At 43.1% G+C, this 27,885-nt stretch overlaps 1 protein-coding gene across 4 annotated transcripts in view; it reads right to left on the reverse strand.

The window, feature by feature from the left end:
* STIM1 (stromal interaction molecule 1) overlaps nucleotides 1-27,885 on the reverse strand; it is a 191,202-nt gene that overhangs the window by 24,939 nt on the left and 138,378 nt on the right. For all 4 annotated transcript variants that reach the window (XM_059409699.1, XM_059409690.1, XM_059409719.1 and 1 more), the window contains exons 4-5: nucleotides 14,060-14,171; nucleotides 10,725-10,840 (exon numbers count right to left, since the gene is read on the reverse strand). In XM_059409699.1, coding sequence (XP_059265682.1) covers nucleotides 10,725-10,840; nucleotides 14,060-14,171 — 228 coding nt within the window. The remainder of the gene's footprint in view (nucleotides 1-10,724; nucleotides 10,841-14,059; nucleotides 14,172-27,885) is intronic.

Genomic DNA, 27,885 nt, shown 5'->3' on the forward strand with positions numbered 1-27,885 from the left:
TTGTTCCTAGTCTACCAGATCTGGGCTCTGCACCACGGCACAGGAGACCTGAAGAGCCCATAAGGAGAGCAGGGCTGCTGCCGTGGCCCCTGCCTGGGCTGTTCTCAATTTGGGATGGAGTAGCAGTGGGCTCGGAGAAGCTGCAGGCCTGGGAGTCAGGGTAGTGGGTTACCCTCAGGTCGAGGAGCGGGGAGTGGGACAGACAGGGTCCCAGGGCCTGGAAAGGACAAGGGCTAAGGTGAATCCAAAAGGACCCAGGTGCAGCCACCAAGGTGGGCCCGAGAAGCAGGAAAAGACACATGTAGCTGAGGCCCAGTCTGACAAAAGTGTTATATTCATAGTTCCTGACTGACAGCCGAGCAACAGGGCATGGGGATGGGTGTGGGATCAAAGACAGATTAGCACATTCTATTTCGATCCAAGGGAGGGGAGTTATGAGGACTGGGGTGGCAGCCATGTCCTTTATATGTTTATGCCAGAGAAAACCGAGGGTCCCCTGGCGACCGTCCTCTAGCCTCCAGGCAGGCTGGGCCTCCCGACCCCAGGCAAGTCTTCACGCTCCTGCCCTTCAGGTCCCAAGACGAGCTACGCCTGCAGCACAGCGAGCTGCCTTTCTTTCTGGAACACACCGGCCCCCCACAGCCTCTACCAGAGGTTTCCAAGGTTTCCCAACTCCAACACCAGCCTTACGTCCTTGCTGAAAGTCAGAGGTCCTCCCGCTTAAACAAGACTCTGCGAAAGCCAACACCCGCCCCCTGTCACCTCCAGCCCTTCAAAGTGCTGCAGGTGGGCATGCAGACTGGGCTCTTCTGTTCAGTCCCCATCCTACCTTGTCCAGATCACGGTGGAACAAGAGCCTATTATTTTCTCCAACTTCATATTCTCACCCAAATCATGACTACAAATACTGAATGACCAGGGCCAAGGACAGATCTGACAGTGACCCTCGCTCCTCTAAGGTAATACTGTTCCACCTGTCATTAGCCTCTGGATCTCTTCAACCCGTTGTAACTCCTCTTAAATACACCAGCATCCAGTCCATACACCCCTCTACCTTGTCAAATGCATGGCCAGAGCTCAGAGATACAGCCTGCCCCATCCCATGAGCCACCAAGCTTGGCAGGAAGGAAATGAGCCTAATGTGGCTGACAGACTCTGTGGACCCTAGCGGTCGTCACTTGTCCGTACGCCAGTGCCCAGCACAGTGCTGGCCAACTCACAGATTCAGGAGATATCTGTGGAACTGAATCTTTACTGATAAGTTTCCAATATGTTATCTCTCTCCCCTTAACCCACACAGGAAAGCAAGGGAAATAGAAAAGATATATAACATATCAGACACTTATACCCACCAGCTCGGATTCTCACAGTGATCTAGAAGGCAGGGTATTTGTATTCCCACTCTACAGACCAGAACACCGACGCTTCCCAGGAGCCCTGCCTTGCTGGGGTCCATGAAAAGTGACAGAGCTAGGGCTCGGATCCAGACTTGCCTGACCGCATGGTCTTTCTGCTACATCCCGGCTCTCATTACAACTTTCTGACTTGTGTAGCAGGGAGGCCTTCTGCTTTGTTACGTGCAAATGTCGCTCACCATGGAGCTGATCCCCTAGTCTAGTCTGAGTGTGGCCGTAAAGTTTTTCTCCCAAAGGACACACTGGGAATGGACTATGGCACTGCCATCAGGATGGTGAATACCCAAAGGCCAAATGGCCAGGCCTCTAAGGTTAAATGGAAGGCCTTCCATAGACAGATTCTTGTGCCATCGAAAGCAGCATCCTGCACTAGCCTTAGGGAGGCTGGCTTCTCTGCTTGCCTCTGCCCTCGCTGGATCTCTGCTTCCTCAGCTTTCAAATGCATCGTCACATAATCATGAACAAGACCAAGCGTGCAGTTATGAATGAGGGTGCTTTGAGGTGTTCTGGAAATCTTCAGATGGACAGTCCCAGTAGGTAATTATGAATGTGGATGTGGGATTTAAAGGAGAGGAGAAGTTTAAAACTGAAAGAAGGAGAGGTGAGAATTATCAGGTCCCTTCAGGGGAGTCCTGTGGACTGAACTCCACAGTCCTAAGGGAATCTGTGATGTTAATTTTACGTGTCAACTTGCCTGGGCTAAGGGATGCCAAGGAAGCTTTCTGGGTGTGTCTGTGAGGTTGCCTTCATAACAGATCAGTATTTCAATCAGTAGACTGAATAAAGAAGACTGTCTTCACTAATGGAGTGCATGTCACTCAATCATCCTAAGGCCACTGAGAGTCTGAGTAGAACCAGAAGGCTGAGGAAGGATGAATTTGCTCTCTCAGCTTGAGTTGAGACATCCATCTTCTTCTGCCTTCTTATATCAGCACTCCTGCTGGTCGCGTCTTTGTACTCAGACTGGGACATAGATCATCAGCCCTCCTGGTTCTCAGGCCTTCGAACTTGGACTGAATAGTGCCAATAGCTTTCCTGGTTCTTTGGTGCAGATGGCAGATCAAGGAACTTCTTGGCCTCCATCATCACATGAGCCAATTCCTATAATAAACCTCCTCATATCTATTTGTCTATCTATCTATCTACCCATCCGTCCAACCATTCATCCATCCATCTATCCAGCTTATGTTTCTCTGGAGAACCCTAATACAGAATCTACAAACCAGTATATCAGAAAAAGAGGGGAAATTAAGAATCTAGTCCATGCCTTACTAATGATGTACTTCTCCCCATCATAATTCCATTTCCATTCCTCACTGCCCAGCCTACAATAGTCTACAGCAATATTTCCATTCCTTCTCCTCCAACCAGGATTCCCTAACCAACCCACTCTTCGGACAGTAAACATGGGTTATTTACTGCTATCTCAGAGACTCCCTTGTGTGTTTTTCAACCTTCACGCTGGTTGCCTTCTGATAGCCTGTGAGTTTCTCAGGGCCAGGGCACAAGACTTACTTCTCCCTATGGCCCCATACTTAACACAGAGCCTGACGAGAGCAGGTACTCAGCAAAGGCAGAAAGGAAAGAAAAAGGGAAGAAGGTAGGCAGGTTTCAGCAGGGAAGGGGTCATAGTACAAAGTGTGTGCAAAGAGCACAAGGGGAGTACAGCAGGCTCCAGCCCCGCCACAAGCTCTGCGCTCAGAACCCACACAGAACCAGTGAGCACAGCCCAGGGAGATGGACCGCGGAGCATTAGGAGAGTAGCAGTGGCTGGCTAGGTGAATGGAGCTAAAGCCAGGGATGCTGGCAAGGACCTGGGAGCCAGAGAGTGGCAGAATTCCCAGCCTAAGTGCTGCAAACAGACTGTAGCAAAATGAGGTCAACTGTTAATGTAATCAGGCCTGAGGCAAGGAGGAGAGTATAAACAAATGAGATGCTACTGTGTTTTTTTTAATTCACATATATTTATTAAAAAATTTGATTATGCTCTATTCTGTTTCCCAAGTTGCTCTTCACTTAGCTATATATTCCAACCATGTCTGCACATGGAGCACCATCACATTGTACCGGTATGCCATAATTCTTTTATCTAAATCTTTAAAGATTTCAGAATTTTTTCTTGTTTTTTTTTTTTAAGATTTTTTATTTATTTATTTGACAGAGATCACAAGTAGGCACAGAGGCAGGCAGAGAGAGAGAGGAGAAAGCAGGCTCCCTGCTGAGCAGAGAGCCCGATGCAGGGCTTGATCCCAGGACCCTGAGATCATGAGCTGAGCTGAAGGTAGAGGCTTTAACCCACTGAGCCACCCAGGCGCCCCCAGAATTTTTTCTTGTTTGGTTGTTTCAGAAAGTGCTGTGCTAAATATCTTTATGCATTAAGTCTTTGATAGCTGTGTAACTAGTTTCTAGAAGTGGAAATCCTATTTGGATACAGGGCAGAGATTGCTAGTTGCCTCTAAATATCCATGATTCCCTACTTCTTTATTTTTTATTTTATTTTCTTTCCAGTGTTCCAAGATTCATTGTTTATGTACCACACCCAGTGCTCCATATAATACGTGCCCTCCTTAATGCCCACCAGGCTCACCCATCCCCTCACCTACCTCCTCTTGAAAATCCTCAGTTTGTTTCTCATGCTTCATCTCCCCCTCCAACCTTCCCCAACTCACTTTTTTCCTTTCCTTCTTCTAATGTCCTCCATGCTATTTCTTATGCTCCACAAGTAAGTGAAACCATATGATAATTGACTTTCTCTGTTTCACTTATTTTGCTCAGCATAAACTTATCAGGACAAGAAACAACAAGTGTTGGAGAGGTTGTGGAGAAAGGGGAACCTTCTCACACTGCTGGTGGGAATGCAAGTTGGTGCAGACACTTTGGAAAACAGTGTGGAGATTCCTTAAGAAATTAAAAATAGAGCTACCCATGACCCTGCAACTGCACTACTGGGTATTTACCCCAAAGATGCAGATGTAGGGAAAAGAAGGGCCATCTGTACCCCAATATTCATAGCAGCAATGTCCACAATAGCCAAACTGTGGAAAGAGCCAAGATGCCCTTCAACAGATGAATGGATAAAGAGATGCTACCATGTTAACAGATGCAGGAGTAATGGTGAGAATTTTCAGGGTACAGTTCACACTAAGAAAGTGAGCCTCCAATCATTATCACTTTCTGGAAGAATCCCCTCTCCCAATCTATTCTCACAACCTTCTCTGCTGCCCACAATACCCCTTCCCCTGGCAGATACACCTAATTCATCCCTTACTGCCGAAAAGTATGCTAGGAATTTCTTTGGTCATTCACACAGCAGTCTGTGCTGAATTGTGTGGTTAACCCGCAGTATTCCTCCTGCTTTCTGGTTACAGCCCAAACAGGGCTTTAGCAGGCTCACCAGCCCATGGAAGACACTCCACGGTAGTCTCCCCACCACCAAGCCCGGCCAGACTCTTCTCCCATCTCCCCTGTCCTATAGCTCTGAGGACGCCCAGTCTCCTTGTACAACTTCTAGCATACATTTCCTAACACCTGCTCATTGCTGGGCCATATGCGGAGTTATGACGACAGATGAACAAAGCTGTTTCTACTCTCAAAGAGCTCCCCATTTAAAGGGTAACAGGAAAATAGACTGCTATTTAAAAGAAAGAAAAAAGAAAGCAGATATAAAGGGTTATAGAATCCCAGAGAAAAGTAAGAGGGAAAGGTTGAACATGTCTGGGAAGAGGCTGGAAAGGCATCCTGGAGAAGGTGAAAAGTGAGTTGAAAAGAAAAAAAAAAGAAAGGAAGGAAGGAAGGAAAAGAGAAAGACCATAAGGATAGAGCTGACAGGAGAAAACAAGCTTTGCTGGAGAGGAGCCACTCCCACTTCCAACGGACTTCTCCTCATTATCTGAGCTACTGAGGAAGTAAGACAAGGTGTATACTTGCCTTCCTCTCCATAGCATCCCCCTGCCCCAACAACTACTCTGTAGACTTCTCTCCACACCCTTCTCCATACCCCTGCTAAAAGCTCAAAGGCTACACTAGCCGTTGGCCCAGGATTAACCACAGTAGGCATATACTAAAAACCATAGCTACCATTTATTTAGGGGAAATTAGGACACAGGGAACTTAACAAATGTACCCAAGGTCACAAAGCCACTGGATGATAGAGCTGCTGGCTTGATTTCAAATGGAATTCTTATACTCTATCTTGCTTCTTCCACCAGAAGTGGAGGACAGGACAACAAAGTACCAAAAAACACTGAAATAGAAGCCAGAGACAGGGTCTGAGCCATGGCTCAGCTATTTAAGAGCTTAATGACCTCTAAAAACTCAACTCATCTCCTAAGCCTCCATTTCTCTGAGACATTCCCTTCCGAGGAGGAAAAGCCCCCTCAGTGAATGATCGGGGCCCAGAGTGAGGCATCAGCCAAGGCCTCCACAGCAAGCTGCCTTGGGACTTCGTGCATCAGAGCACACCTAACCCCTGACCATGGATGGCACTGTTAGGAGAGCCCCGAAGAGATCATGCAAGCCTAGAGCCAGCTCTGCCGGCAGAGACTGAAAAGGCCACATGCAGTCTGCAGCCATGAGGGGAGGACAGAGATGCCTTCCACTGTTGGAAAATGGGCCCTGAGGTGCTCTGTGATGAGCCAGTCTGACCCTTCTTCCCCCTTCCCAAACTTGGGAGGCTGCTGGGGACAGAGGGACCCTGATCACTCAGCAGACCTTCATGGCTACTGCACAACAAACCTCTGATCTGAGATTTCTCAAGCTTCAACTGAGGGCAGGATTTTCATTAAGGATGGGCAAGGTAGCTGTACCTGGCCCAGGTTCTCTGGGGTGTTTATCTACTACCTGCTTTCTGGTGAGCCGGAAGGACCACAGCCTTAAGAACTCACCCTTGGGGCAGAAGCAGCTCAGCAGTACCAGCCATCACACTAAGCCTGCATGGGGTTGTGGGGTTGGATAGGGAACAGTGCTGAATTTGGCATTTTAGCCCATGCTTAGATGGGAAACAGAGCTGGAGGGCCCCACAGGATACAGATCAAGGGATTCTTTGCAGGTACCCCTCATGCACGGCTCCATCCTTGCAGAATTCTCCTGGCAAAGAGCTTCCTAGTATTTTCCTCAGATTCCATCTGGCAATTTTCAAAAATTTTCTTTAACGAGCCATCAGTAGGAAAGTATTCAAATGGTATTTGCCATCAGAATAGCTGCTGGATTCCAAAATCTTAGATCCCAGGAGAACACCCAGGTCTATCAGAGTCCTTGAAGGAGGGACCCAGTAAGAGCCTATTTAATGACAAAGCCCATCTTACAAATAAGGAAACCTAAATCTAGGTAGGAGAACTGAATTGACAAAGGTCACTTGATAAGGCAAGGGCCAAGGACCAATTCCTAAAAGTACAGGATATAGACAAGCAGCGGAAGGAACAGACTTCCTGTCTTTTATCCTTTTACCAGGACACTTATCAATCAAAGGGTTTCCCCTCAAAAACCATTGAATGTTCACCTGAAAGGAATCAAAATCCTTTAGTTCAATTGTTTCATAATACAAATCAGAAAACACATCCTGAGAAAACCAACCTATACAAGGTCACACAATAAGTGGAAATTTGGAAAAGAGCAAGGTACTTTACTTTCCTAAATTTTACAGGAAGTTCTCTAAATGGAAGTCTAAGAGTTATAAAAAAAAAAAACCAAGTTCTATATGTTTTATTACCATTGAGATATAATTCATATACCCTAAAATTCACTCTTTTTAAATGTACAGTTCAGGGGCACCTGGGTGGCTCAGTTGGTTGAGCGTTTACCTACTGTTCAGGTCATGATCCTGGGGTCCCAGGATTCGGCCCCTGAATCAGGCTCCCTGCTCAGCGGGGAGTCTGCATCTCTCTCTCCCTTTGCCCCTCTCTCCATTCATGCTCTCTCTCTCACTCAAATAAATAAATCTTTGAAAAATAAAAATAAAAAATGTACAATTCAGTGGTTTTATCATATTTACAAGGTTGTGCAACCACAAGCACAATTAATTTTAGAACATTACCATTACCCCAAAAGAAACCTTATACCCACTAGCACTCCCTCCCCATTTCTCACTTCCTCCAGTCTCTCTGCCAGCCACCCATCTGTATTCCGTCTCTACAGATGTATCTATTCTGGATATTTCACATAAATGGAATCATACAATAGGTAACCTTTTACGTCTATCTTCTTTTACTTAGCATGCTTTCCAGGTTCACCTATGTTGTGGCATGTATTAGAACTTAATTCCTTCTTGTGGCAAGAGAACAGTCCATTGTACTGATATACTACCGCTTACTTAGCCACATGTCCACTGATGGACACTTGGGTTATTTCCACCTTCTGACCACTGTGAACAGTGCTGCTCTGGATAGGTGTACCTGGGCTTGTTTGAGAGCTTGTTTTCAATTCCTTGGGTACATTCCTGGGCTATATGGTAACTCTACGTTTAACCTTCTGAGGAACAACCACACTGTTTTCCATGGTAGCCGAATCATTTTACATTATCATTAGAAACGTACGAAGATTCTAATTTCTTCACACCCTTGCCAATACTAGTTATTTTCCACATTTTGTCTCCCTGTTTTTGTTTTTAAGATACCTATCCTAGTGTGTATGAAGTGTCTTCTTACCTCTCAGAAAACACTGTTTGTTGCTGCCCTCTGACTCCAGTAGGTTAGGTTACATGTAAGCTATAGGCTGTATGAAGGTAGCCTAGGAGAAAATACCTCTCCCATGCTGGTATCAGCCTAACCTGCTACACTAGCCCCTCTTGCTACCTCTGGCCCCCTGGACCCATTATCGGCACCTAGGACTCTGGTTCCCAGGCTTTCCAGCCCCAGTTGATGTTCCCAGACAGAATCCTTGCCTACTTTGACCTGCAGTTTCTAATTCACCCTTTCAGATATGGTAAATCCTATTTTGATACAGAACAATAACAGTCTGATAATACATCTCAGAATACTAAAGAAGGCTTTCAAGCTGCGAAAGGCCTCCCATTCCTGGTGGGGAACAGAGGATAGCCTCTGCAAAAGTAGCCTAGCTTTTATCACTGGGTTTGATTCTTCTGCTGTAAGTCTTGGTGGTATATACAAAGAAAGGGATGTAAGCTGTTCATGGGAAAGTCTAGTAAAGCTCCCTTCATTTTTCAAGACTCAGCTCAAGAATGATCTCCTCCATAAAGCTTCTTGGACTCAAATTGAAAACTTGTCCCCATTTTGTGCTCTCAGCTGAATTCTGGAAACGTTTCCATGACAGCTGTAACACTGTATTTGTTGATCACTTACTGTATTGTTGATGTGCTTATCTCCATTTAAATGGAACTTTTTTTTTTTTAAGATTTTATTTATTTGTCAAAGAGAGAGAGCACACGCAAGAGAGAGGGCAAGCTTAAGCAGTGGGAATGGCAGGCAGAGGGAGAAGGAGGCTTGCTGCTGACCAACGATCTGGTGCAGGACTTGATCATGACCTGAAGGCAGATGCTTAACTGATAAGCCACCCAGGTGTCCCTAGATGGAGCTTCTTGAAAGTAGGGACCCTGTCATTTAAACTGGTATACAGTAGTTGTTCAATAAATGTCAGTGAATGAGAAGCCTTTGCTCAGTAGTGGGCCTCCCATAAACGCTAGAGCCATCCATTGTGTCATTTATCCAAAACTTATAAATGAATGGTAAGCAAAAATGTGCCCTAAGACAGAAAGAAAGAAAGAAAGAAAGAAAGAAAGAAAGAAAGAAAGAAAGAAAAACAAGCAAGCAAGAGAAGAGGAAGAGAAAGAGAAAGAGAAAAAGGAAACCAGTCTTCTCTCATGTTGCTTTGTTTTACATTTTCAAAAGACACAGACCTTCTGGGAAAGGCAATACTATAGAAAAATTAAAAAAAAAAAAAAAAGACCAGTGGTTGTCAGGGATTGAGGGGGAGAGAAGGATACACAGGTGGAGCACAGAGGATCTTTAGGGCAGTGAACTAGCCTATATGATACTGTAATGATGGTAGGTCATATCATTTTACACTTGTCCAAAACCATAGACTGTGCAACACCAAGAGTCAAGTCCAATATAAAGTGTGGACCCTTGAATGCTGGTGATATGTCAGTGTAGGTTCATCATTTGTTACAAATGTACCACTCAGGGTGGGGGGAGGGTGTGCTGTTAACCATGGAGGGGGCTAGGCAGGTATGGGGGCAGGGGCATATAGGATATCTGTGTATCTTCATTCAATTTTGATGCAAACCTAGGACTATGCTTAAAAATAAAGCTTATTAAAAATTTAAAAAACAAAAAAGGACAGACCCACCCACCTCTAATGAGACATCAGCTTGGGCGCCATCAAGCCAAACGCATTGGATGGGAAAATTTCTAGAGTCTCCGACCCTGCCCGCTGGCTGCTTCTCTGGACTGATTCTTGGTTCTACCGCATTCCGCTGCTGGCATCCTCAACCGATGCCAACAGCCCCAAAGGGCAAGAAGTGGGCCCTAGAAGCCTGCTTGGTGAAGATTAATTTTCTCAGAAATCTTACCACTTTTGCTCCCCAAGAGTTCACTTAGAATAAGGAAAAGGATGGCAGGGCTAGCCATTCCCACCTTGCAGATCTTCAGGAATTAAACAACCTAATTCTCTCAAGTAATCCCTGGCTGAACAGACTACTCCTTTCTTCGGCCTGAGTATGTCTCTGTGACTCCGTGGAAGTCCACTGAGACCTCTGTGGCTGTTCAAGGACAGAAGATGATCAGCAATCAGTTCATACACTCTGCATGTCCACAGTGAAAGTAAGGAACAGCTAAATGGCGCTCAGACCCTGTGGGTTCCTTATTATCTCTGAGCATACTTTTCATATTTCAGCTTTTGTATTCTTGCTCCGGTTGTTTCTTCCACCAAGAATGTTCTCTCCTGCCACCCGCATGAAATAAAGCCCTACCCACCCTTACAGGCAGAGGTCACATGCCACCTCTTCTACAGGATGCTTTCTCTATCCCTCCTCTGGACCTCAGAAGCATTGTGTACCTCTCCGACACATTCATTTTATCCCCTTAGAGCAGAATAGGATTCATCCAGATCTCCCTCTAGGGTCCAGCACAGAACTGGCCTAAAGTGAGTATTTTCTTAATGGATCTAATGAATGGACCTTGCATCTGGCTGTATTAAAATATAACACTATTTGATACCTCATGTTTTCATTTCTTAGTGGAAAGAGCAGAGGTGCTGCCTTGCATGTATGCACAGGAGACCCAGGACCTCGGCCTCCCACCCCCCCAGCCTCGGGTCCCACGGTACATCAGCAGCCCTTCTCTCCGCAGCACTCACAGAGGGGAGGCCCAAATAGCACTGTGTCCAGGGCCTTCAGCTGCAGCTTCTGCCGATGGCTCCGGTCTGTCATCTTCAGCACAGTCCCTGTCATGGTGGTGTTGGTCACAGCAAGCCTGTTGAAACAAAGAGGAGGAACTCAGTTTCCTGCCGCTAAAACCAGGAGGGTTACTAGTGTGATTACCCACCTCCTCCAGGAACACTTCCATGACCTCTAGCTCTTGGTGATAGCTCCCCTCTGCACTCCAGAACACAGAGTCTATACTAGTGGTTTTCAACAGGGAGTAAGGAAGGACACATAACATTTACCAAAAATGTTCCCTTTCTGCCCACGTCCGCCATCTCCTGAGAATGCTACTCTCTGAGGATTATCCATCTGTGACCATTCCCACACCCGACTGCAAATTTTCAGTCATGTTTCTCCTGCCAGGGATTATCCACTATACACCTGTCCCCATACTCCCACCATTTGTAAATGCATTCTCCTGTCCAACCCAGCTCCAAACCCTATGCCACATGACCCAGTGATTCTGAGGGCCTCTGATCCTAACCCACTGCCATTAAGTATAAACCTGCTGATGACAAACTGCATTAGTCTTGTTATCCTGTATCTGAGTCACTGCAATTTACTCCCAGATTACTGTTATTTTTTATGACCTTCAACATACTATTCATGATAACTCTAATAAGAGAGGGTCTGTAAACAAGAAAATGACCCAGGAAAAACTGGACTTTGTTTCTCTTCTGCTGGAACACAGTGGGTTTAGGAGGAGACGGGTATAAGATATGAAAGTTTATCAGTACACTGGTCTGGGCCCCACACATGAGCATTTACCACTATCCTACTCCATGAAGGCAGTGCTCTTTTCTGATGCATAGTTTTGTCTCCCCCGGTAGAAGAGAGCCCTCTGACATCGTGGTGTGTGATTTACACTCCTCCCTGGGCATGCAGGAGCAGCTACTTCCTTCTCTAGCCCTGGGAAGCAATCAAGCCAGCCCGCCTATAAGAGAGACACTGCGATGGGGTGGGGGGTGGGGGGCAGCAGGTAAAGGGGTCAGGAGATGAAGCTTCTGGTCCCAGCTGAGTCAACAACTCACTTGCCTGATCCTGAGCAGCTTGGTCTCTCCTCTGGGACCCTGTCTCCTCCTGTGTAAACTTATGGAAAATCAGATGCTTCCTACAAGCCTGAGAGTTCTCTTTAGAGAGAAAACTTCTATCAGGTGTACTGGCCTTCATCTAACTCATCAAAATAAATGTCATCTTTTCCACAGTCTATTTGTCAAAGAAACCTAAGAATTGGAATAGTATCTATTTCTGAGCAATGAGAGAAATGAGAAAGGAGCTAACATTTACCAAGCAACTGCTGTGTATCTTGTACCATTCTGATACTTCACATACAACACCTTAGCCCTCTGACTTTAGAAACACAGTTCTGTCATTAGCTCCACTTAACAGGTAAGAAAACTAAGACTTAGAGTTACCTGCCCACAGTCATACAGTAAGTAAATGGCAAAGGTAGAAATGAACTCAAATCCTTCAGACTCTTCTTCACCTTATACCATGATGCCTCCTTCCCACACACCAAGCACACCAAGCACTGAGGCTCCATGCTTCCTACTCTCACTAATGTGCCACAGCTTGGCTTCCTCTACCCCTCTGCCTGGCTTGGCTGGGTCTGGCTACAAGAGGACTACTGAGCCCATGACCTGAGAACTGACTTCTTATCCTATGTTTTAAGGATAATGTTTATCCTTAGAGTTTTAATCTAAGCCATAGCTATTCCTCAAGATGGAATGAGCCAGGCATCCACAAGGCAATGCTGCTGTTTCCATGGGTAATGAGAAAGAAACCTAAATCCTGGAGCTTCATGGTCAGTCATGTATTTAATGGGGTCTAATGCATTTCTTTGTCCTCAGGGCCCAGGAGAGAACCCTGCCCGGGGTAGATGATTGGTAACGTTTTGTTAAAGAGAACTGCACTGAATATTTCCAAGAAGCCTATCTTCAACTACATGGGGAAAGAGGAAGATGCAGTGGAAGAAAGCAGGGCACTTAGAACCAAGGAGACCTGGGTTCAAGTCCCAGCTCCACCACTTACCAGTTTGGATTAAATCATAAAATATCTGAAATTCAGTTTGCTCACCCAAAAGCTGGGGTAGTTAATTCCTTCCTCCCAGAATTGTGAGGGTCAATTGAAATAAGAGGTAGGCAAGTATTCTATAAGGGGATGTACCAACATTAGGATTACTACTCTCTCCAGAGTAGAGGAAGCTGTGAAGAGAAGGCTGCAGGTAACAGAGGAGGGAACAGGCAGCTCATCTGGGCCTGGACAGCAGTACCCAGTAGTTCTGGGGGTAGAGGCTGCCATGTGTGGGCATTCCAACAGCTTCACCTTCCCCTTTCCCCTTTGTGGAAGCTCACAACCAGGTGCACCTACGTAACAAGATGACAGATCATATGTAAGCAGCACTTACCAGACAGTGAGCCCTTTGAGGGCAGGGGCAGGCTGTTGTCAGCTTTATCCCCAGCACCCAGCACAAGTGCTTGGCACAGAGGAGGTACCCAGTAAATATGTGTCGAATGAGTAAGTAAATGGATTAATAACTGAATGACACATGGCACTAGTTTGACATCCCAAGAAGCCCACGCAGTGCTCCATCCCTTCCCCACTCCTGCCACAGGCCCCGGCGCACTGTGCCTGTGAAGGAGGCAGAGTTAGGGGACCGCAGCCCTTGCAAGAGTCTTTCCAGAAAGGAGGCTGGGGCCGAGGGAGTCACGCCAGCCTTGCACTGCCTCTTTAGAGCAGATACACAGAATATGGATAATTCAGGGGAGGCTAACAGAGCCCCGAGGCTCCTGCTGGGGGCACAGCAAAAGAGGAAAGAAACATCCACAGGCTTTGAAGTCTACCCAGATCTAGTTTCAAATCAGTTTTGCCTCTTAACTAGCCACATGACTTTGAAAACGTTACTTAGCCATGTTCACCATCTATATGCAATAACACCTACCTTACAGGATTGATGTGAGAATTAAATAAGATACTGTATACAACGTGTTGAACAGCAGTGCCTGCCACGTACCAAGCATCCAATAAATGGCAGCTCTTAGTACTATGCCCAGGCGTGGCAGAAATACTAAATGAGAGAATGGATGCCAAGTGACCGTCATGCTTTATGGTAAGTGCACAATAGATGTGAGAAGAGGAGAGGTCTACAGATTCTGCCCTGGAAAGGAAACCTCACTTAACTGGCCAGAGCAACCTGAAAGTAGGCGAACCCCCCCCCACCCCCGCATTCCCCACACCCCCAGGGGAGGGAATCCAGTTTCCTCCTGACCTCGGCATGGCATGGCCACTAAGTTGCAGCTTCCGGAAGGTCTCCTCATATTGAGGCAGCTCCACATATGTGATCAGCCACTGCACCACCTCGTCCACAGTCCAGTTGTACACTGTGGGAAGAGACAAGACAAGCCATGACTCCAGAATGCAAGCACTACTGTAACTTACCGTCAGAGTAACATCAGCCTTCTCACTGACTGCATACTTATATGCTTATCATCTTCCCCTCCCACAGAATCCTAAGTATTATGGAGTACATACTGTACTTTCTGTTTGACCTGTAGGGGATGGACTCGCTCTTTCACTACACCAGCATTTGGGATGAAGTCATCCTGAACTAGAATACGATCATAATACTACTACTAAATGCCATTCTTTACCTGGCACCTACTACTGTTCTAGGTACTGTTCTAGGAGCCTCCTATATATTAACTCATTAATCTTCACAACTACCATGTGAAAGATAGTCCTATTTTATCTCTATTTCACAGATGAAAAAACTGAATACAGAGACATTATATATAACTTTCCCATAACTGTGCAGCTAGGAATTGGTAAAGCAAAGGTCTGGACTCAAGCAGTGTGGCTCCAGACCCATGCTCTCAGCCATTATGTACTCTTGTGCTCTTGTGCCCTCTCTCTCTAGTTGACAGATAAACAGATGGCTGGATGGATCATATCCAGGGTATATGTATCAGATGACACCTACTAACACTGGCATGCTGAACCTAAAAAGCCTGGGGGCAACTGAGTTTCAGCAAAAACATCATTTTATTGGATTTGAAGTTTGCTTTTACTTAATGTATCAATCTGGTTTTGTTTATATTTGTATACAAATTTTATATAGTGACTTAAACCTCATTTTGTTTATATATTTTCAAATAATAATTATTATAACAAAAACAATTTAAGTCAGCATCGTAGGTCCAAGATAAATTATTTCCCTTAAGAGGAATCTGTACATTCCTCAAGTTTGAAAATGACTGCTGTGAGCAGCAAGAAGACAAAAAAGTTCTGAAACAGAATGAAATAGTGAGATTCTCAGCCACTTCTCTTAAGGTCCATCCGTGTCTTTCCCAAAAACTACCTTTCATCAGAATGCTGTCCAGGTTCCTTCTAAACGTCAGACAACAGTGAAGACATGGACTATGTCCCGTTCACTGTTGCCCACCCCACCACACTATCTCTAAAGCAGGGCTACTCTGGGGGACCTGGGTGGCTCAGCCGGTTAAGTGTCCGACTCTTGATGCTGATTCAGGTCATGATCTCAGGGTTGTGAGATCAAGCCCCCAGGTCAGGCTCTATGCTCAGAAGGGAGTCCGCTTGAAGACTCTCTCTCTTCCTCTTTCCTCTTCCCCTCTCCTTCTACCCCTCTCCCCAACAGTCTCTTTCTCGGGCCTCTAAAATAAAGAAATAAATCATAAAATAAAGTAGTATACATATATATACATACATAGTAGCATCAATAAGAATTTACTCAAAGAATAATGACTCCCACATGAGGAGTTCCAGACATGTTCTGACTGTGGGCCCCCAAACAGAAACAACAATCTCCTTAAATACACAGCAGCAACAGTGCAGGTGTCGGGTGTCGGGCTGTTTGTGTCATGCTCAGGGAAGCTGGAGAAGCTGGAAGGCTGAACCTGTCCCTTCATTCTCTTACCTCCCCTATAGTGCGGCCCAGCCCATGGTACAGACTAGACACTCAGACACCCTGCAGGAAACAAGGCTGAAGGAAAAAATGCTCCAATCTCTCAATATCCTCAAGTAGCTTCTAGAACTCAGGAGGGAAGTTCTGAAGCCGAGAGACTTTGGGGGTAAGCTATCTGCAGAGGCACAGGAGATGAGAAGGGGAAGGGGCTTGGGGAGATCTAGTGCCCCCAGACTGCGTCCCAAAAGCTTAGGCTAAGGGTGTTTAGTCATTGCTTGGTTAAATTTCAAATTCCCAGACTAGAAAACATTGAAAAGAAGACAGAAATTAATGTCCAAGAGCTACGTTCAAATCCTAGGGCTTGGGAAAGGAGGGATGAAAGATCAGGGTTAGAAAAGTGGGACATGGGGCGCCTGGGTGGCTCAGTCGTTAAGCGTCTGCCTTCAGCTCATGGTCCTGGGATGGAGCCCCACATGGGACTCACTGCTTGGCGGGAAGCCTGCTTCTCCCCCTCCCCCTCCCCCTGCTTGTGTTCCTTATCTCACTGTGTCTCTCTCTGCCAAATAAATAAACAAAATCTTTAAAAAAAAATACTCTGTAGTAATGTTGAATACTAATAAATTTATTTTTAAAAAAAGAAAGAAAGAAAGAAAAGTGGGACGTATTAGCCTTTTCTTCCTGAGAAGGAACGTAACTGCCACTGTACACATCTGATGACATGACAAATGTGCTCGTTCACTATGGTCTGGAATGCCGGCTAGTGAAGGTGTAGCAGAGTGACACACAGATCTGAGGCAGACAGACAAGTACCGGCCTGTGAAGTGTGGGGAACAACACGCTCCCGCCACTGCTGCCAAGGGCGCTCAGCTGCGTCTCACACAAAGGGACCTTTCTGCTAGACATGTGGAGTGGAAAGAAGGCCACTTTTTTGTTCCTAGAAAGGCCTGCGGCTAGCTGAGCTACAAGGGCCTTTTGTCTCCTGGGAGGACGCCTTAATACAAGTGCAAGCATAGACGCAGGCGTGGGGGAACTCCTCTAGCTGCACCCTCTGCCGTGGTGCAGATGGGCAGGAGGCACTCTTGACCAGGGCTTCTCAGTCTGCACCGCTGACATTCTGGGCAGAAGAATTCCTTGTCAGGGTGCCGTCTTCTGCAGTGGAGTGTGTTTAATAATATTCCCCAACATCTAGCCACTAGACGTAGCATGCTGCCACTTGTGACCCTCAGAAATGTCTCTGGGTACTGCCAAATGTTCCCTGGAGGACAAGATGCCCCACCCCACCCACCCCGGCTGGGAACCACTGCTCTAAACACTACATTAAGTGAGACAGAGAGGCTATAAGGGGGCCACCTTACTCCAGGAAGGATGGACTCTCAACATAGTCATCCCTCACATGGCTAAGCTATAGGGGAAAGGATAAGGGCTTCAGCTGTGAGGATAAGTCTCAAGATAGTTCTTCTGTGTGTGTGCGTGTGCATGTGTGTGCTCCACACATTGTTCTGCTACCAACGGAGACACCCTATCTGGGTAGGTTCGGCAGCATGGTATGACCATCCAGAGTCACCACAGTCTGAGCCAAGTAAGCCAGGACAGGCTGCATCCTTGTCAGAGGGCAACCTGTGTCCCTCTCACTCAGTAGTCAAGGCGAGATATAAGGGCCTCTTGTCCCTAAGGTTCAAATACCTAAAAGCTAAAAGTCTTGTTCTGCTTTCTTATTCCAAAAGAGAAAATGTGAAGAATCTCCAGGCCAAAGTGAGGAAGAAGGTAAAAGCAAGTACTGAGAGCTGTGGCTGTCAGCAGAAGGCCAAAGAATTTGGCAAAGAGGGCTTCATACAGATACAGTCTCCAAATGACTCATGTGTCCAAATTCCAGGAGGACATGGGAGCAAGAGACAGTCTTCTAAAGTCATGAGCCTCTCATCACCCTGAGCCTGTCCGTGAGGTCCTTAGAGAGATCAAAAACTACATCTCTGGGCAAAACAACAGACAGCACTACAAGGAGTCAGAGAAGGCCAAACCCTTGGCGTTTTCTGTACCAAGTCCTTCCTAAAGAAACCTAGAGATGGCTAACTGTAGTCTCCAACCTTTTTCATGACATACTCTTGTGTTTTGCGCATACCTTGCCAATATATGATGATCTGTTTATAAATTAGATTCACATGCTGACATGAGGTATATTATAAAACATACACAGAAATTAAAAAATGAGATAAATGCAATAGAAGTACAAGCTATAGCATTGTCTTGTGGTACCCCAGCTGATAGTCTAGGGCACCTGGACACCCCGGGGCAAACAGCAGAACTCCTCCAACACAAAGACCTTTAAGGCTCCACCCTGGATGCCATCTCGGTCGTAGCTCTTACTTCAGCAGACCTTAGATAGAATCAGGATCTTGCACTATTTTCTCATGCATCCTTGGACATTGGTCACAGATTTCTAGGTCTTTGCTCTTTCCAGAAAAGCTCCTTTCCCTCTCCGAGGCCTGCTAAACACCAACTAACTCTCCTACTTTATTCTGAAATAACCCCCCGAAAATGAAGTCATTCAGGATTGCCAAATACCTGGCCATTTTAGAATGCTAGATTTTAACATATATATGAAAGAGGAAAGAAGTGTGAGCAAAGACAGAACTTTAAATGTGAGGCCTGTTCAGAGAACATGAACTCCAATTTGTCTGGAGTCGAAGGGTAACATATAGAAATAAGAAGAGTGAGGTATTACTGAGGCCAAATGATAAAAGGCCTTGCACACCGGTAGTCTCAAAGTCCAAAATCATTTATTCACTGAAAAAAACCGAAAAAACAAACATCAAACACCTACTACTTGCCAGGCACTGCTCCAAGAGCTAGGGATACAACAGTACACACAACAGAGCCACAGATCCCTGGTGCTTATACGCTGGTGAAGAGAGACAAACTAAAACACCATAAACAAGTAACTCTATGTTGGGTGGTGATAAGTACAATGAAGAAAAATAAAGCAGAGTAAAAGAATAAAGAATGGTACTTCCTCAGATCAGTTCGGGGAAGGCCTCTCTGATGAGGTGACACTGGAACAGAAAGTGAAATGAAGGTATGAGCCATGTGCACACTCGGGGTAAAGGGCATTCCAGAAAGATGCAACAGTAAGCATTACCCCCTAGCACTTGAGCTATAGCGATACCTCCGGGAATATGCCCGAACAGATCCTCAGACATGGCCAATTCTTTCTCTTGCCAGAGAAAGAATAAGCATTAAGAAATGGGCTCCTGAATCATGATCTCTTTCCCCTAATGGACGGGTGGTGTCTCCAAATGAAGCCCTCGTTTAGTTTTGTGGTTTCAAACCCACATCCCAAAAGAAAACTACGTCTGCCAGTCCCTTCTTTGCATCTCCCTCACACAGCTGTTAGTCACTTGATCTCTCAGTCAGCTTTTGCTCAGCCCTTTGGTCAACCAGTCAGCACAGTGGTTAAGAAGGTGGGTTTCTATTTGAATTCGGGATCTGATGCTTACTAGATGTAGGATCACAGACAGGTTACTTAACCTTTCTGGGCCTCCTTTTTGTCACCTATAAAATGGTGAGAACCACACGTCTCACATCACAAGAGCAAAGCGAACATATGGGAAGCTCCTAGCATACATAAATGCCAAGGAAATATTAGCTATTATTAACCTCACTGTTCACCAAGCTATCTTTGGCTACCTACTCTGTTAGGTTCTGGGTAAGTTACTACATACAGAGACCAATATGCACAACTTTTGTCACAAGGGCTCTCTTCTAGAGAAGGAGCCATATAAGAAAACACATGAGGATAAGACAGTGTGATAAGTGTTACATCAAAGGTATGTATGGGGTGATGCAGGGGGACCAAGAAAGGAACAGACTGATTGCTAGAGTGAGACAGAAAAGGCATCACAAAGCCTAGCTTCTTATCTGGCTCCTCTGGATAGAGAACACTCCCAGACACCTATAGAATCTTACCAAAGTGGCCCTCCCTCAAAAGTAGTTCATAGCATAGGCCTATGGTTTGTCTCTATAAATGGTTTCCTTCCGGCTTTCACTAGCAGCTTGCCATCTGAGCCTAGAAGGAGGCAGGGGTCTTGGTTTTCTGATGTGGTGTCAACCTCGAGCCCTGAATCATCACTGCAAAAAGAATCCGGTCCTCAGGCCCAGGCCTCATGTGACAGGCACACTAGGCCACCCTGCACCAACCAGGTTGACGTGGCTGCAGAGCAGGAAGAGAACCTAGGTGTCAGAATGTCGAATGATCTTGTTTAAGATCACACAATGGCGGGCGCCTGGGTGGCTCAGTGGTTAAGCCGCTGCCTTCGGCTCAGGTCATGATCTCAGGGTCCTGGGATCGAGTCCCGCATCGGGCTCTCTGCTCAGCAGGGAGCCTGCTTCCTCCTCTCTCTCTCTCTCTCTGCCTGTCTCTCTGCCTACTTGTGATTTCTCCCTGTCAAATAAATAAATAAAATCTTTAAAAAAAAAAAAAAAAAAAAAGATCACACAATGGCAGAGGCAAGGACAAACTTTCGTCTCCCTCATCCCTACACTGGGCCAGGCCCTGTGCTCGGTGTTAAGATATAAAAATCATGTAAGATAATGTCCTCAAGCAGTCTGGTGTGAAAACAGGCAAGGGAACAGATAGTTGCAATTAATGTGCTAAATGCCAATATGAGATAAGGGTAAGGAGCTGTGGGAACACAGTTGGCACCTAACCTAGCATATGGTTTCAGGGGAAAATTTCCTAAAGAAGGGTATACTTAAATTGAGTCTTAAATGTCAAATAGAATTTAATCAGGTCAACAGGGGGAAGGACAGAGGGAACAGTATATATGAAAGCAGTAAGGGATGAAAGGAAATTATATATCCCAGTAACTGCAAATAAATCAGTGCAGCCATAGAAGAGATGTGGTGAAAAGTTGTAGAAAATAAGGAGCACCTGTACCCCCAATGTTCATAGTAGCAATGTCCACAATAGCCAAACTATGGAAAGAGCCCAGATGTCCATCCGCAGATGAATGGATAATGAATACGTAGGATATACATAAAACAGAATATTACTCAGCCATCAAAAAGAATGAAAGCTTGCCATTTGCAACAACATGGATGGAACAAGAGGGTATTATGCTAAGCAAAATCAGTCAGTCAGAGAAAGACAAATACCATAAGATTTCACTCACATGTGGAATTTAGGAAACAAAACAGATGAACATAAGGAAAAGGAAGGGAAAATAAAATAAGAGAAAAATAGAGAGGGAGGCAAAGCATAAGAGACTCTTAACTACAGGAAACAAACAGGGTGGCTGGAGGGGATGGGGAGATAGGGTAACTGGGTGATGGGCATTAAGGAGGGCACTTGTTGTGATAAGCATTGGGTGTTATATGCACCTGATGAATCACTAAGTTCTACCTCTGAAACTAGTAATATACCATATTTTAACTAAGTTAAACTTAAAAATTTCAGCAAAAATGAACTTTCGGGACTTCATCGAGATAAAAATCTTCTGCATAGTAAAGGAAACAGTCAACAAAACTAAGACACAACCCACTCAACAGGAAAAGATATTTGCAAATGACATTACAGGTAAAGGGATGGTATCTGAGATCTATAAAGAACTTATCAAACTCAACAAACAAGAAACAAACAATCCAATCAAAAAAAGGGCAGAAGACATGAACAGACACTTATCCAAAGAAGACATGCAAATGGCTAACACACATATGAAAAAATGCTCAACATCACTACCATCAGGGAAATACAAATCAAAACCACAGTAAGATATCACCTTACCTCAGTTAGAACGGCAAAAATGAACAAAACAGTTAACAACAAATGCTAGCAAGGATGTGGAGAAAGGGGAACCCTCTTAACTGTAGGTAGGAATGCAAGCTGGTACAGCCACTCTGGAAAACAGTATGGAGGTTCTTCAAGACGTTAAAAATAGAGCTACCCTATGACCCAGGAATTGCACTGCTAGGTATTGACTCCGAAGATACAGATGTAGTGAAAAGAAGGGGAATATGCACCCCAGTGTTCATAGCAGCAATGTCCACAATAGCCAAACTGTGGAAGGAGCCAAGAAGCCCTTCAACAAATGAATGGATAAAGAAGATGTGGTACATATATTCAATAGAATATTACTAGCTATCAGAAAGGATGAATACCCACATTTGCATCAAATGGAAGGAAATGGAGGGGATTATGCTAAGTAAACTAAGTCAAGCAGAGAAAGACAATTATCACATGGTTTCACTCAGTGGAACATAAGGAATAGCATGGAGGATGATAGCTGAAGGGAGGCAAAACTAAAGGAGGAGAGATCAGAGAGGGAGATGAACCATGAAAGACTATGGACTCCAGGAAACAAACTGAGAGTTTCAGAAGGGAGGGGCATAGAGGAATGGGGTAGCCAGGTGATGGGTATTGAGGAGGGCATATGTTGTGATGAGCACTGAGTGTTATACACTACTAATGAATCACTGAACACTACATCAAAAAGTAATGATGTACTATATACAGTAGTTAACTGAACATAATAAAAAAATTTTAATTAAATTTTTCAAAAAAATAAGAAAAATAAGTAGATCACAGAAATAAGCATGGGCCTGATATGCTAATCTAGCACAATGCCAGGTATATAGAAGGTATTCAGTTAATTTTTTTCTTTTTTTAAAGCAGACATGTTTACAGTAACTTTTGGGGCCAATACTACAAAGGTGAATAGGGCATGACATGATGGAGAAACACAGTATTAAAATATGAAAAAACTCTCAGGATATAAAAGACAATCAGCTTTTTATTTATATATACATATAGGATCTTTTTCCCCCAACTGAGATAATTCCATTGAGATTACAAATGGACATTTAATTTTAATGCATCTAACATCCCATAGATAAACATTTTAAAAAATCAATGGCATTTTCTATAATAATCTGTTTCATCAACAACTAATGAGCTTTCAAGTACCTTATTTTGTTGAGTCCAAAATGAGACAGCAGTTGTAACCTAAGCTTACTGCTAATTCTATAGAAACTCAAGTGTTACCTAACCAATAGAAGAGCCAATATTTTTATATCTTCAAAATAACATATGATTATCATATATGATTACACAGGAATTTACTTGTACCATCTTTAGCAATACCTTTATTCATCCAAGTTCCAATTAAGAGTGTTTCTTCCAACCAGGAAGTTGGTATCCTAGCGTGACTGTTTCATTATTTTTTTATTTTATTTTTTTGATGAGAAGCCACTGAACAATGTAAGCAGAGATATGGCCAGATATTTACTTTTGAAAGATCTCTCTGGAACCAATCAAAGGACAAACTGCAATAGAGCTAGAATGAGTCAAGAATAGTATGAAAGCATCCAAGCAAAAGATAATTAAGCTGAGGTTTCTGCTTTAGGCTAAGATGAAGTAACAAGAATGGAATTCATCCTCCTTCCTGAAACAACCAAAAGAAAAAAAATGAAAAAAAAAAAAAAAACAGGAGGAAAAAAAAAAGACAAAATATATGAAACAATGGTTTTCAAGACACTGGACATCAGCCTAGAATGGACAGTGATCTTTGAGAGATAGTAAATAAATGAGGCAGGTGATACAATTGCCCTAGCTTCTGGCTTTGAGAAAAGTTTCAGGCTACAATGCAGAGAGTGGAACTGGGGTTGAGAGGGAAGAAATGGAAGTACACTACTGTGTGGTTCTTACACTATATATGTGATAAGATATAATAATATCTTGAGAAACCTCATGTATTATTGGTGGGAATGTAAACTGGCGTGGTCACTATGGAATGTAGTATGGAGTTTCCTTAAAAAATTAAAATAAAATTACCATATGATTCAGTAATTCTACTACTAGGTATCTACCCAAAGAAAATGTATGCATCTAATTTGAAAAAAAAAATGTATGCATCCCTGTTTACTGCAGCATGATTTACAATAGCCAAGACATGAAAGCAATCTAAGTAACCATTGGTAGATGAATAAAGAAGATATGCTATATATACAATGGAACACTACTCAGCCACAAAGAAGAATGAGATCTTACCATATGCAAAAACACAGATGGAAGCCATTGTGTGAAATAAATAAGTCATACAGAGAAAAATAAATACCATATGATTTAACTTATATGTGGAATCTAAAATCAAAGCAGAAACAGACCCATAAAACAGAGAACAAACTTGAGGTTGCCAGAGGAGAAGGGACAAGGGGAAAAGACAAAATGGGTGAAGTGCAGTGGGATATACAAGCTTCCAGACAGAATGAATTAAGTCACAGCAGTGAAAGGTAGAGCAAAGGGAATATAATCAGTGGTACAGCAATTGCAGTAGCATTATATAGTGACAGTAGCTATAGCTGTGGTAAGCACAGCACAACATACAGAATTGTTGAATCACTATGCTGTACACCTGAAACTAATGTAATTTGTGTGTCAATAAAAAACAAAATACTAATATCCCTAGAAAGTAGACTGTGATAAGTTAAACATGCATATTTTATCTCTTAAAGCAATCCCAAAATAACAAAACAGAGTTAAACCAATTTAAAAAAAAAAAAAAAAAACAGAATCATAAAAACCACTTATCAATCCAAAAGAGGCAGCAAAAGTAGAAAAGGTAATAAAAAACACCAGGAAAAAAAACAGAAAACAAATAGCAAGATAGTAGCCTAAAATCTAATCACATTAATAATCACATTAAATGTAAATGGTCTCAATACCCCAACTAAAAGGCAGAGATTTTCAGATTGCAAAAAAAAAAAGGTAAGACCCCAGCACAAACTATTTATAAGAAATGGATTCAAATATAAAAACACAATGGGGTGCCTGGGTGGCTCAGTAGCTTAAGCATCCAAATCTATTTTTCTTTTTTTAAGACTTTGTTTATTTATTTGTCAGAGAGAGAGCACAAGCAGGCAGAGTGGCAGGCAGAGGCAGAGGGAGAAGCAGGCTCCCTACTGAGCAAGGAGCCGAATGCGGGACTCAATCCCAGGATCCTAGAATCATGACCTGAAGCTGAAGGCAGCTGCCTAACCAACCGAGCCACTCATGTGTCCCTAAGCACCCAACTCTTGATTTCAACTCAGGACATGAACTCAGGGTCATGAGATCGAACCCCAAGTCAGGCTCCTCACTGGGTATGAAGCCTGCTTAAGATTTTCTCTACCTCTTCCTCTGCCCCTCTCCCCCCAAACACACACACACACACACACACACACACAGATTAAAAGTGAATAGATGGAAAAAGATACACAAAACCAATAATACTAAAACAAAGTCATATTAATATCAAAGGAGATTTCAGAGCAAAGAATAACACCAGGAAAAAAGAATATCATTTCACAATAATGAGGTCAATTAATCAAGAAGACATAATAATCTTAAATCTTGGGGCACTTGGTAAAGAATGAGGCTCTTAATCTTGGGGATCATGACTTAAAGTCCTACACTGGATGTAGAGATTACTTAAGTAAATAGACTTTTTTAAAAAATCCTAAATCTTTATGCACCTAGTAAAAGACTTTCAAAATACATGAAGAAAAACTCATAAAATTAATATGCAAATCCACAATTATAGCTGGAAATTTAAATACTCCCCCTCAATAACTGATAAGAGCAATAGGCAGAAAATCAGGCAAGATACAGTAGACTTGAACAACACCATCAACCAACAGGGCCTTACTGACCTTTATAGAACAGTCCACCCAACAACAGTCAAGTGTACATGGAACATCTACCAAGATATATGATGTTCAGGGACTTAAGAAAAAGGTCTTAAAAATACATAAAAGGATTTCTGTTCCTGAAACCAATATTATACTGTAAATTAACTAACTAGAATTTAACTAAAAATTTTAGGAAAAGAAAAAAAGAGTAACTTAGAATAACTTGGAATTCCTTTTGCATGGAAGCCTCTTCATTCATTTATTCACTACATTTATAACATAAATTTGGAATACATTATGAAGTTATTGAAGACTGTATATCAGACCAAAAAAAAAAAAAAAGAAAGAAAGAATGAAAAAGTGATAATAAGGATTCACATAAGAATTCACCACCAGTTGAGTTTTCACTTTAGATATTTTTACATTTTAGATATTTTTACAAGGCAGAAAAAAAGCAAACAACCACAACATATCAGAATTTGAAAAATACCTAAAGCAGGACTTACAGGAAATTTATAGCATTAAATGCCTATATTAGAAAAAAGGAGGGGCGCCTGGGTAGCTTAGTCTAAGTGTCTGCCTTCAGCTTAGGTCATGATCCCAGGGTTCTGGGATGGAGTCCCACATGAGGCTTCCTGCTCAGCAGGAGGCCTGCTTCTCCCTCTTCCACTCCCCCTGCTTGTGTTCCCTCTCTTACTGTCTCTCTCTGCCAAATAAATAAATAAAATCTGTAAAAAAATAAAATAAAATAAAGTTTTAAAAAAAGAAAGAAAAGAAAAAAGAAAGGCCTCAAATCAATGATCTTAGTTTCCACCTTGATAAACTAGAAAAGGAAGAACAAATTAAACATAAAGTAAGCAAAGAAAGAAAATAATAAAGATTAATGTAAAAATCAATGAAATAGCCAACAATAGAGAAAATTCTTGAGAATAAATATTGGTTCCTTGAGCATATTAATATATTAAAGGAATACTAAGAAAGATCATGAATAAATGTATGCCAGTAAATTTGATGAGTTAATGAAATAGCAAAATTGAAGATATAAACTAAAAGGGCTCACTCAAGAAGAAATAAATAACCTTAGTCCTATACCTATTCAAGAAACTGACACCATTAATAAAAACCTTCCCACAAAGAAAAGTCAAGGATCATGTGGCTTTACTGGTGAACTCTAGGAAGTATCTGAAGAAAAATAATACCAATTCTAATACGAAGTCTTCTGAAAAATTGAAGAATACTTACCAATTAATTCAATGAGGCCAGCATAATCCTGATACCAAAAACAAAGGTATTATAAGAAAACTATGAACCAATATCCCTCATCAACAAAGATACAAAAATCTGAAACAAAATTTTAGCAAATAGAATCCAACCATATAATAAAAGGATAATGACCAAGTGGGGTTTATCCCAAAAATGCAGGGCTGGATTAACATTTAAAAATTAATCAATGTGGGGGTGCCTGGGTGGCTCAGAAGTTAAGCATCTGACTCTTGATTCTGGCTCAGGTCATGATTTTGGAGTTGTGAGATCAAGCCTCAAGCTGGGCTTATGCTCAGCATCGAGTCTCCTTGGGATTCTCTCTTTCTCTCTGCCCCTCCCCCTGCTCATATACTCTCTCAAATAAATAAAATCTTTATAAAACAATCAACATAATTCACCACTTAAAAAATATAAATAGAAAAACGGCAATCATCTCAATAGACACAGAATATTCATTTGATAAAATCCAACATCCATTCCTGATACAAGCTCTTAGCAAATCAGTAATAGAAAGTCACTTCCTCAATTTGACCAAACGCTTTTGCAAAAGAAATCCCCACAGCTAATATTATATTTAATCGTGAAAGATTGAATGTTTTCCTCCTGAGATCAGAAAAAAGACACTGATGCCTACTCTTACCACTTCCCTTCAAGACTGTACTGGAGATACTAATCAGGGCAATCAGACAAGAAGAATTTTTTTAAGACCTTATGTATTTAAGTAATCTCAACACCCAAGATGGAGCCCAAACCCACAACCGTGAGATCAAGAGTTGCATGCTCTACCAACTCAATCAACCAGGTGCCTCCACAAGATTTTTTTAAAGACATTCAGATTGGAAAAGAAAATAGTAAAACTTTCCTTAGAAGATTTCTGTGTTGACATACCCAGTGGGGGCAGGTGGCATCAGACTTCTGTCTGAATCATTTCAGAAGTCTGATCAGTATAAAAGAGTAGGCATCCCCTTTTTGCTTTTACATAAACCCAGGGAGAAAGATGTTTATCCTGTGGTTTTAGCTACATAAAAATTACTTTGCTAAGAGAATCTTTAAGTCATTGAGTTAAATACCTCAGCCATCGTTGCTACATTTTTGGGGTGGAAGATACAATTGACTTTTCTTTCTCTTGGATTCTTTTTTTTTTTTTTTTAATTTTTAATTTTTTAATTTATTTGACAGACAGAGATCACAAGTAGGTGGGGAGGCAGGCAGAGAGAGAGAGGGGAAGCTGGGTCCTCGCTTAGCAGAGA

The sequence above is a fragment of the Mustela nigripes genome, chromosome 1 (assembly GCF_022355385.1).
Source record: "Mustela nigripes isolate SB6536 chromosome 1, MUSNIG.SB6536, whole genome shotgun sequence".
NCBI classification, from domain to species: domain Eukaryota; kingdom Metazoa; phylum Chordata; class Mammalia; order Carnivora; family Mustelidae; genus Mustela; species Mustela nigripes.